Raw genomic sequence first — 11,522 nt, 5'->3', positions numbered from 1 at the left:
GCTATTTCCGAGTAGCTACGAACGTAAACGGAAGTTCCGATGTGTTCGGATGCTTATCGATTTGAGTTGTCGTTCGTGTCTCGCTGACCCAGTACACGGTAGCGCTGGAATGAGTGCAATCCGAGCTACGAACTTTGCCGATTGCAATCTAGAAACAAGGAACTTAGTCGATAAATATCGACAGGGGGCGGACAAATGGTTTACATGTGAAATGTGTGTATATGGGTGTGGTTCTGAAACAAACAAACCATGTGAACCCCCCCATCCCACCGCTCGCGGGCTGAACGACTGACGTCACATGTCGCTTCGGTCTTTTCCTGAGAAGAACACCGCGTGTACATAATACACAATTCGATCGCGTAGCACTGCCAATGCACATTTTCGCAACGAAAACCGTGCTACTGTTTCTTGTGTGTTAAATCTGAAAGCAATATAAGTGAACGAACAATTGAAAACTGATATCACGTTACTAAACTCCCAAAAGTAATAAATTACTTCTGACTGCGGTACACAATACGGCAGTCACCTCTGCGAATGCTGTCGAAGAATCTAACCGAAAGTAAACATTCTGGGAATCTACGCGCATCGGCCTTGACGCAAGTTCAATACTTAGCCAATGAGCGCGCCGCGGCGAAGTTGGCCGCTGTAAGTCTCGCAGCGCTGACTGGCTGAGCGAGTTGCGTGTCCATCCTTTTTTGGTCCAAGCCGCACCGTAGACCAGATTAGTAGGTGCTTGATTTTGGTATTTTGATTTTACATAACATTAAACCTTTCTTGGGGTTCATGGTCATGGCAACAGCCATAATAATATTATATCATGTATAATATTACATTTCAGCATATTTGAATTACATGTCATCATACCAAACTGTCATACATTTTTATTCCTACATCATTCTGATTGATCACAACCAAACCTACTATCAGTGGACACATCCAAATGTAAGCGCCTGTTCTTGACAACTTTTAATCGATCTAAAAATAGCAACTTGCTGGGCCCTCTGCCGCCAACAGACACTGTTTGGCCTGTAGGTAAAATGTACAATGTATTTTCTGATTTGTGCACAAAAGCTTTATTTTTTTATTTTTTTTTTTTAACATAACAATGTTTAATGTCACTGTATGTTTAAAAGACCATGGTCATATTTGTAAAAAAAATGTTAAATTAGAAAATAAATAACATTTTGGTTCATGATTTTTCCTACACCTGTGCTAAAAATAAGAAATAAAAATGTCGGGTATATAAGTCTCTCAAATACAGCTAGGTATGAATGGCTCGGTTTGAGTTTGTTGCAGTTGACCCTGCACAATGCGACATATCATGTTTTTGTTGAACAATTTTGACGTCACCCCTCCCATAGGGTGACGTATTTCACAACTTCCTGTGTTACACAAACTCTGTGATGACCAATTTTGACGTCACCCCTCCCATAGGGTGACGGATTTCACAACTTTCTACAGATGAACAATGTTGCCTTCACCCCTCCCATTGGGTGACGGATGTCACAACTTCCTGTGTACACAAACTGATGACGTATTTCACAACAAAATGGCGCTGCCCATGGTCAACCTCTAAACTATCCGTATAGAATGGGGGCGTCCTCGCCCCCATAATGATCGTCACTGCTGCAGGGTCAATGTGTGAATTAATAGGATAGAGCGAAAAGAATGCACTCAGCACTCGCTCAATCCATGCTGAGGCTCATAAACTCCCAGCCTGCAGAACATCATACAGACAGCAGTCTTTCTTTCCTCGCACCATTGGCGAATGGAACGCCCTCCCACCACAGGCAGTATCCTCAGCCTCGGACATTTTCCTCTCACTGATTGTCAATCATCGGTTTGGATCAACCAGCAGGTAAGTTTTTGTTTTTAAAATCCAAGACATGACCATTGCAAACGTGGCCTTTGTAGAACTGAGCAAGATTCATCTGTTGTGTATGTCATGTGTGTTACTGAGTAACTGGGTGTGACTGTGAGTCACCGTGGCAGAGTGTGTGCTTGTTGTGTTCTTATTTTTTTTACTCAAGTTTACAAAATGCTTGATCTTTAATCTATATGCACAGAATCAAATGTTGCTGTATCAGTGTATGAACTATGGTTGTAAAAGAATAAACAAAACAATTACTGAATTAGTGAAGTTGAAATAGTACTTATTTCATTTTCAAGACATGTAATAGTTATGTTAATATTGTTATGGTTTTTTTCAGGTCTCCCGAGAAACCAGAGGTGATGTGCATCATTCATACAGCTCCTGTCTTTCAGTTCCAACAGTTTACCTTTAAACATGGATACATGTACTGGAGAGGTATCAGGATGACTTGGCGTGGTGCTTTACATTACAGACTACCCCTGAAGAGTAAGTTACACATTTATAAGGTATTGGTGATGGTAGTCTGTAAACATGCATGTAGTGTGTACTGATGTAGATCATTCAGCAGTCTTTTGTTCTTTGTAAATTGTATTACATTTACATTATTACAAGTACTTTGTAGATGAAATTATTCATACATTTGAAGATGCATAGTAATACTGTGCATGGTAATTCACTAATTGGTATGATGTACTTTGTATACATAATGGTACAAATATCTTTATTTTCTCTCTCCTTCCCATCTTAAAGTTTGTTGCAACCCTATACTCATAAAGTGCATTATGCTGTTTGTATGAACATTGATTTGAACTATTGTGATGCAAGAAAGTAAAACATGAAATAGCTAGAATGAAAGATTTACTCATTACTAGAATTATTTTAAATACAGTCAGTCCTTTCCTTGGCTCACAATTTGATCTGGCCAGTTTTTTTTTATAGTTATTTTTTATTTTTTACATGGAATAAGAGTTATATGATATAGTAAATCGTATCAACACCCTGACTGCCCCTGCGCAGTGTTAGAATTTTCTGAATGACTTCACATCACATTTCTCAACAAAACTGTAAGGTGTCAACGCTAAATAGGGAATGTGTGTGGGATGAGGGCTCATGCTGTCAATTAAAAAAATAGTAAATTTCCATCACATTCCAGAAAAACCGCTCACATCAGCAACATAACAAGATATCATGTCGTTAGAAAGGTTCTTGTGAGGAAGTCTTTTTAATTTTAATGACAGATTCATTTTAATGATGAAAGTATATAAATAAATGGTTTTCACAGGAAGGAATGATGGCACCTGTAATATTACAGAACAATGTTTACAGTTTAGTTAATAGTTGTCACTCACTCACTGTCAGTATCACCCACACCATTCTCCATCCCACTGATTGTGTGAAGAACAAGTACATGTATTTCTTCCTACCTACCTACCTTCCGGCACCCCCACCACACACCCTCTTCTCAATACCAAAAACATATCCCCATCAGCGCACAGCAAAGTCTGAATGTGCTCAGTAATACATTTTCTTTATTTTCCAGGAAGTGAGGTGCCGAGATATGATGTGCAGGCAGCTTGCAGAGTGCCTGGCTTTGCTGAGGATGATGATCAGATTCAGTCCATTCTGTGCTGACAGAGCTACCAGAACTGACCCACACTGCTGGCATGACCTTTACAGCTGCATTCAACACTTTACTTTTACGCTGGTAACTTTACGGTTGCTCTCTCTCGATTGAGCATTTTTATTTTAACTAAGGGGGAAAAGTAAATGCCTCTGCAGAGATTCGAACCTAGGACCTTGAGATTTTCAGGCCCATGTCCTAACCACTAGTTTTTTTTATTGTAAGATGGATATATGTCTAGTGGATGCAGCTACATGTACAAATGTGCCAAATTAGAACTTGCATTCTCAGCCTATAGTTTTCTTGGGCCATTCATGTGAGTACTAAATATTGTGAATGCATTGGTATTCCTAGACTATCACACATGTGAGACTGCCTTTTCTTACTTTTGTGAAATGTGTGAACTCACTTTGTTTACCTCTTTGTGTTAATAAATGCAGTTTATCAGTTACCTCTGTTGGTTTCTTCTGCAAGTATGTCAAATGGCCCACGCACACACACACAGACACGCACAAAATCAGATCTCAAGTGTAAGTATTCTTTTTGCAGTTTTATTTTAATGCCCATAATCAGTCAAACAAATAATTATATCATCACACTTGCACCTAAGCTTAAAGTAGCAGTCCTGCATACATAATGTGTAAATGTTTCAGGTCACCATCTGTCCTGGCTTGAACATGCAATAAGAACACCTCTACACAAACACACCTACAGTCAACTGGCTAGCTGCTTCCCTGTAAGGCATATTTGTCTATGAATTAATCGATTTTCCGCAGACAGCAGCCAGGTAGTGGATCTTTAGTATATGTCCAAGCAGACGGTTGATCTTATTACAACACATCAAGGAAATATTTAAAATAAACTGATTCCAAAATCTAACCTTCCAAAGTTCATAATCAATAAAGAAGAATGGTATGTTACTGGAACCCTTTATTTATGACTTAAGGCAATGTGCGGCAGTAAAATTACCAAACTTAAAGGTACTGAACTTGTCAAATCCAGGTGCATGGATCCCCTGGGGCTTTTAGTCATACCTCAGGCAGCTATCCGTTAGAAGAACTACCAAGTTTCATTGACTTGCACCCAAAGAGTCAAGAACTGCGATTTTTTTACGAATTAATTTCGGACTCTGTCCTGGCTGGTCTTGACCTATTTTGGATCTAAATTTAGATCAGGTAGATCACCACATCATGCACAAAAAGACACGTCACTGCAAACTATGTCAGACATCATCATGAGTTTGTGTAAAACAAAATGGATGCCGGAATCACTCATTTGAATCGAACTCAGACCAAACACCACGTAATAACTAGGTTAATTTATGCACTCGCGTGAACAAGAAACTGTCGAGCTTCACAGATGTCGTCGTTGGGTAGTTTTGGGTTTGTTTTACTACCATAGGAGGATTTTTGAACTGTAAATGCACTCAGCTGCAACAAAAACGCAAAACTAAGTCTGTGAGCTGCATTGTGCCTTTAAACTTGAAGAATAGTCAAGGAATAACTTGGTTTTCTGGTTAATTCTTGAAGTGACTTATTAAAATGAATGAAAACATTGTGGATGGATATAGACTGCTGTTGCTATGGAATCTAGCATTAACAGCGCCATATGGGATTTCTAGAAAACAGTTTTACAGCAACATCATACATCAGAAATTCATAATATTTAAGGATACACATGTATTATATCTACAATCATAAAGAACGTGTTTTTTTGTTAAAAACTACAGTTGAATTTAAATTAATTATTGTAATGACTATGCAGTAAGAAATTCGTTCATCCTCATGACAAAAGATATCAAAATTCAACTGTAGTCTGTTGTCAAAAATCGTTCTATATGATTGTAGATTGATACATGTGTATCTTTGTGCCAAATATTAGGAATTTCTGATGTATGATGTCGCTGTTAAACAGTTTCCTAGAAATCCAATGTAACGACTGTTTCCAACGGCACTCTACGTCGATCAGTATTCACAATTCTCCGAAAGCGGCGTATGGCTGCCTAAATTCTTTCTTTCTTTCTTTATTTGGTGTTTAACGTCGTTTTCAACCACGAAGGTTATATCGCGACGGGGCTGCCTAAAAGGATCATACACGTAAAAATCCACTCGTGCAAAAACACGAGTGTACATGTGAGTTTCAGCCCACGAACGCAGAAGAAGTATTCACAATTGTTTTATTTATTTTTATGCAGAAAACCAGGTTATTCCATGTATTTTCCGAATTCAATTTTACTGCCGCACATTTCCTTAAAGGCACAGTGCAGCTCACAGCCTTCGTTTTTGTTGCAGCTGAGTGCATTTACAGTTCAAAAATCCTCCTATGGTAGTAAAACAAACCCAAAACTACCCAACGACGACATCTGTGAAGCTCGACAGTTTCTTGTTCACGCGAGTGCATAAATTAACCTAGTTATTACGTGGTGTTTGGTCGGAGTTCGATTCAACTGAGTGATTCCGGCATCCATTTTGTTTTACACAAACTCATGATGACGTCTGACATAGTTTGCTAGTGACGTGTCTTTTTGTGCATGATGTGGTGATCTACCTGATCTAAATTTAGATCCAAAAATAGGTCAAGACCAGCCGGGTCTGAGTACGAAATTAATTCGTAAAAAAAATTGCAGTTCTTGACTCTTTAGGTGCAAGTCAATGAAACTTGGTAGTTCTTCTAACGAATAGCTGCCTGAGGTATGACTAAAAGCCCCAGGGGCTCTGTGCACCTGGATTTGACAAGTTCAGTACCTTTAATAAAATGTAAGATTTACTGAACTTTGACCCAGCACTTTTTGTAAGTGAACAGGCCTTAGTTTTATTTCGGTGGCATAATTCAATGCGCTTCGTCAAAATGTCTTGAACTGAAAACAAAAGCAGACGCAAGACTTATGGTCAGTTGGAGTTGTCTCCCGTACTCCTAACTTGAATGTGCTGCAGACAGGTGTACCCAAACAGCTCATATCACAAACGGTTTGGAATTCCCAAAAACGCAAGATCCGCACTGCACAACTTCAGTTCAGCGCTCGGTCTCTTTTTGAAAATGTGTATCTTGAGAGAAAAATATAGAATAATATATTGCACCGCCCAAAGGAATGGAGTTCTTATGGGACAATGACAGCGCTCAGTTCATAACGATAGGACAACTTTTTAAATGAGGCAGGGCCGGACTACCGGGGGGGGGGGGGGGGTGTTATGGGAGTTGTGCAACCCCCCCCCCCCTAGCCTAAACATGTACCTCACTTATTTAAAACATTTTTTATGATTGTTTATTTTATGCCGTTTCATGCAAGGAGCGACCATTTTCCTATCTCAGAATATGACCTACCCATCAGCTTCAGGGGGCTTCGTCCCCTGACCCCCACAATATAGGGGCTCTGCCCCTTGACCCCGCCAAGGGGAACATCCCCCTGGACCACCACTGGCAACCCCCCCCCCCCCACCCCTCCTCTTAGCCTAGTCCGGCCCTGTGAGGCGTAGCGGGCCTTTAAAACATTGACAAAAATGTACAATAGCAACAAGTTGTAATGCTCAATACAACCAATACTGAGAGGACATTTACAATACTGGGAAACAGTTCTTTTTGTCCGGTGATCCTCTGCGGCTGATGCTGTAGTTTCCCCATCGATCATAGCTGGACTTGGATAGCACTGCTTTTCATCCACATTCACTGGCCAGGTCTTCGTCATCTTCAGTCACTACTGACAAATGAATGAGAAAGGAACGGATCTTAAACACAACGACAAGAACAAGTCTAAGTATGAGTATAAAGGAATAAGTTGTGTACTGTTTGTAACTGACACACATACACACACTAAACCCACATAAATGCCAAGAGCTTAAACATTCTTTTTGCCTGGTAGACAAGTTCAAATAAAATCCCCCGACTCCCCCCCCCCTACTGCGTCTGATTTTTGTTGGAACCCCAAAGACTCAAGGCTGTTTTCAATGTAACTTGTAAGCTACAGAACATGTAGTGATGTACACACACAACTTTAACTTGTCTACATTGTATACATGTCTGTCACCATATTTGAATACATTCAGTTCACTAATTCAGTCAAAATTTCACTGAATGTAAAACGACATATTATTCTAGAAAGATATCAATGCCACTGTCCTACATTATCACAGGAATCATGTGTGTCAAGTTCTATTATTATTTTCCTTTTAAAGTTTTACGCTCTCTGTGCTCTACACACATGCATAATATACATGTTATACATACTCAAAAAAGGAAAATAATAATAGAACTTGACACACAGTTTCATTGAGATAATTATATTCTGACAGTGAGAGTGTTTACTGCAATGCATTTTTTTTTAATCAAACATACACACTGAAAGTCATGAGCTTCTAGTATATTAGTAATGGTTCCAATACGGGAGGAAATGATCACCATACTGGTGAAATAAGGCTAAGAGCTTGCGGTTTGGAGTCTAAGTCAGTAGGTGTTCATTATTTTATTATTATCCCTGAACCTGAATTATAAAAAAAAACACCACTCTCTCACAGTCTTGCTCACAGTCACACACGCACACCTCCACATGAGTTATTCTGACCAGAACTTGAGAATGAGAGAGAGGGGAAGGAAAAAACACACTGTATGTCATAACACTGACACTGACAGTTGTACATGTATAATAAAACCTTTTACCTGATTCGTCGCTGGCCATGCAGCAATCGGTTGACTTTTTCAGCTGAGAGGAGACCTGCAATAAAATAATAGATGAAGTACCAATCATGGGAACATCACTTTCAAAATGGTGAGTACTAGCAGAGCAGTAGAACCATTGATTGCCTTTCAAAGAAACGCACTGTAACCAGCCAGCCTGGGTAAGTCAGCAATTTGATTCTTGAACTAGCCTCCAACTTGAACCTGCTTGCAATTTTTTTTATATTCCGAGAAGGTTATCCATTTTTAATTCTAGCATTAAAACATTTGACCAGCACTAGCTTTGAATTTTTATTCACTGTCTTGGAAGTTGGATTCAATCTTAAAAAAAAGGATTTTTAAAATATTATGACTCATGCATCTCGAATTGGGTCAAAAAGAGGTTGCAAAAACGTGGCAGTGGTACTCTTCTTCTTCTCCACATTAATGAGGAAATCCCTGTACAGGGCAACTATCTTCGTACCTGACGTACGGCAAGGATACATACATACACGTACAGGTATGTATGCATCCAATGTTGTTGTCAAGAGACTGACACTCAGTGACTGTCAGTGAGTTGAGTGACAGTGAGCGGAGTGACACATGTTGCAACACATACTCGCAAAGACCCACTCTAAGTATAAAACGAAACATGGAAACTTACCTCTGGTTAATATGCAATGGTTCGCCCGTCCCAATTCTCTCGCATTAGCAAACATCATTGGAGATTCTTTCCGAATTGATCACCTTCGCTCCTTGCCTTGGACTGCCATTTTGTAACTTGACTAAAAACCGAAACGCTATAGGTCTGACAAACCACGCTCAACGTCCAAAATAACTTGAGGAGGAAAAAAAAAGAGCCCACAATCTGTTTTGGGGCAAAAACGTTGTTTTGAAATCTCCGAAGCTGCTTGCAAAGTCAAAGATGACGCAGAGATCTGTACAGTATCTCCCTGGATGACGCAAGGATAGTGTTCGACTCGGCTCTTTGACTTGGTAAACATCGGAACTTCCGATTACGTTCGTAGTTACTCGGAACCAGCCTTCGGGATTGAAAGCCCGCAACTGACGTGTGAAAAATAATTTCGCTTCCCGGAATGAACCGAACAAACAAAGCAAGCAAACAAACAAAACAAGTTTGAAACAAGTGAAAGTCATAACACACTTGCAGATTTAACTATCAAGTCTCTCATTATAATGTTGAGAGGGACAACCCCGTCCATTCGTTTATCTGATGCTAGTGATGTTGGGCAGTTAATCATGTACCCTGCAAACAGGAGGGTCCAGTGAATCCTGAAGCACAGTTCGCCAGACAGTGACCATCCACATGATGACACGTGGTGTTGACCTCACAGTGACCGCATGTCTTGTTACACCGCTCTCCAAAAGTCCCGTTCTTGCAGTCTGAAACACGACAGAGACTAATAAACACACGAAATTGTGCTAATGCGACTTGGCAATGGATAGAATATTTCTGGAAATAACTCTGCAAGGAATTTAAAGCGGGTTGGCAGTGTAAGAGCCTTTTCTTTTTCTTTTTCTTTTTTTGGGGGACAGTAAAGCGAGGTGAAGCACGCTGCTGACCAGCTAAAAGCTGTAAAAACGACGAATAACTCATTTTGATGTGGGCTACTCTTCGACACGTTAACAAAATATGACATAATTGTTTTGAGATCATTTTATTGTTTGATAGTACCGTACATTTATTTCATTACGTATACAGTGCAAAGCTTGAGCCGTGGCTAGTGTAATTGGTGCTGTCACTAGTACAAGTATGTGTGTGTGCGTGTGTGTGTGTGTGTGTGTGTGTGTGTGTGTGTACGTGTGTGCGTGCGTGCGTGCGTGTGTGTGTATGTGTGTGTGTATGTGCGTGTGTGTGAGTGTGTGTGTGTGTGTGTGTTTGTCTGTCTGTCTGTGTATGTGTGTGAGTATGTGTATGGCGGAAGGGGGAGGGGGAGGGGGGGTATGTGTCTACCTGTCTAAGTTTTACAAATCAGCTGTCCAATGCAGTTAATCCGATACATATTTGAGGAATATTAGAGGAACAACTGAACTTACTTTCATCACATCTCGTTCCATTCCAACCAGGTAGGCAGTCAGCGGGACACTCCCCAGTCACGGTATCACACGGTTGTTCCCATTGGCACTGACCGCAGCTTGCAAGGCAGTCCTTACCGTATTTGTTGTCCTTGCAGTCTAAACACACACAAAGTGTTTAAAACGGTTCTCTCATATCAATTCTTCTTCTACAAAATATCATTTGCATGAAGAAAAGAAAGAAAATCACGATTTTGACTTGTAAAAATGAAACAAACAAAACACATATATACAAAAACACTACACCATCTGATGTATTACGTTTGATGTTGAATTATCAGCAGCTTTGCGACTCCGCGTAGAACTATATGGTCAACAACACTTCAACGTACCCGTGTCACATAAGGGTGGCTGCTTCCCGGCGGGACAAGGACAGTGGCCGGTGGACTTGTTACACGCAACACCTCCATCACACGTTCCACACCGCGCCGTGCAGTTGTCTCCGTACCAGCCATCACCGCAAGCTGTCACAAGGAACACATGTCAGGCTTTTTATTGTTGTCACAAATGTATTCGTTTTGACTTTGATCTCAACTTTTTTCTTTGGTGTACTTTAACTCAGAAATGTATACATGTGCAGGCGCTGTCTTTGAATAAACACATACATTTTATTGGGATGTGTGTTGTTGATTGGGTGTTTTTTTCTCCGTTCTTCTTCTTCTTCGTACGACGGTTTTTTCTCCGTTAAACCAATACACAAACAGTAACTAAAACGCCCTTACACGTGAACTAGTTTGTAAGCAGTGTTGTTCTTTATCTATATTACCCATATTTTGTGCCGAAATTACGCAATTGCATACTTTGCAGATTTGGGTAAATTAATGTTAGCCTATTTGGCAAAATGGGCAGCCACTACGTAGCTGTTTGTGTCACCAAAACATAGCGTGTGCATTGCTTTAGCTCCCAACTATGGTTTATAAGTTCTGTGCTAATCATAACTTCGAAACCGCACAAACAGATACACGTTTGCCATAACACCTTTGATAACTGCTATATGTATCCACTTTAGCATCTAGCCCTCTGCGTGTGGTGGTACCCAAGGCATTTGAAAACTGAAACAAAACTAAATTGGCTGGAGATTTCGCGAAATGGGTAAGTTTTAGACGCCTCCATAACGTTTTGGCTTAATTATTATGATTTTGCAAAATGGATACAAATGTTGCCGAATCCGCGAATTTGGAATTATGTGAATTTGTTACGACACATATATATACTTCAAAGAGTCTATGAAAACAAGGACCATGGTTTTAAAGGCATGTTTAAAATGTTTTGTCTCAAAGCGCT

At 40.1% G+C, this 11,522-nt stretch overlaps 2 protein-coding genes and 1 long non-coding RNA gene across 3 annotated transcripts in view; 2 read left to right on the top strand and 1 right to left on the bottom strand.

The window, feature by feature from the left end:
* The window catches only part of LOC138965698 (uncharacterized), a 268,534-nt gene that overhangs the window by 170,851 nt on the left and 86,161 nt on the right, over nucleotides 1–11,522 (top strand). The gene's annotated exons all lie outside the window — the stretch shown is intronic.
* Nucleotides 1–11,522, bottom strand: part of LOC138963626 (multiple epidermal growth factor-like domains protein 6) — a 50,344-nt gene that overhangs the window by 20,630 nt on the left and 18,192 nt on the right. The window contains exons 9-11 of the mRNA XM_070335473.1: nucleotides 10,571–10,702; nucleotides 10,200–10,337; nucleotides 9,408–9,545 (exon numbers count right to left, since the gene is read on the bottom strand). Of these exons, the coding sequence (XP_070191574.1) occupies nucleotides 9,408–9,545; nucleotides 10,200–10,337; nucleotides 10,571–10,702 (408 nt within the window). The remainder of the gene's footprint in view (nucleotides 1–9,407; nucleotides 9,546–10,199; nucleotides 10,338–10,570; nucleotides 10,703–11,522) is intronic.
* Nucleotides 1,593–3,945, top strand: LOC138965719 (uncharacterized). The gene is made up of 3 exons (XR_011455493.1): nucleotides 1,593–1,858; nucleotides 2,211–2,359; nucleotides 3,414–3,945. It is a non-coding gene; the product is annotated as an uncharacterized lncRNA (long non-coding RNA).

Source organism: Littorina saxatilis, linkage group LG4 (assembly GCF_037325665.1).
Source record: "Littorina saxatilis isolate snail1 linkage group LG4, US_GU_Lsax_2.0, whole genome shotgun sequence".
Lineage (NCBI taxonomy): Eukaryota > Metazoa > Mollusca > Gastropoda > Littorinimorpha > Littorinidae > Littorina > Littorina saxatilis.
The sequence above is the reverse complement of the archived record's forward strand: the minus strand, read 5'-3'. Positions and strand labels throughout refer to the sequence as shown.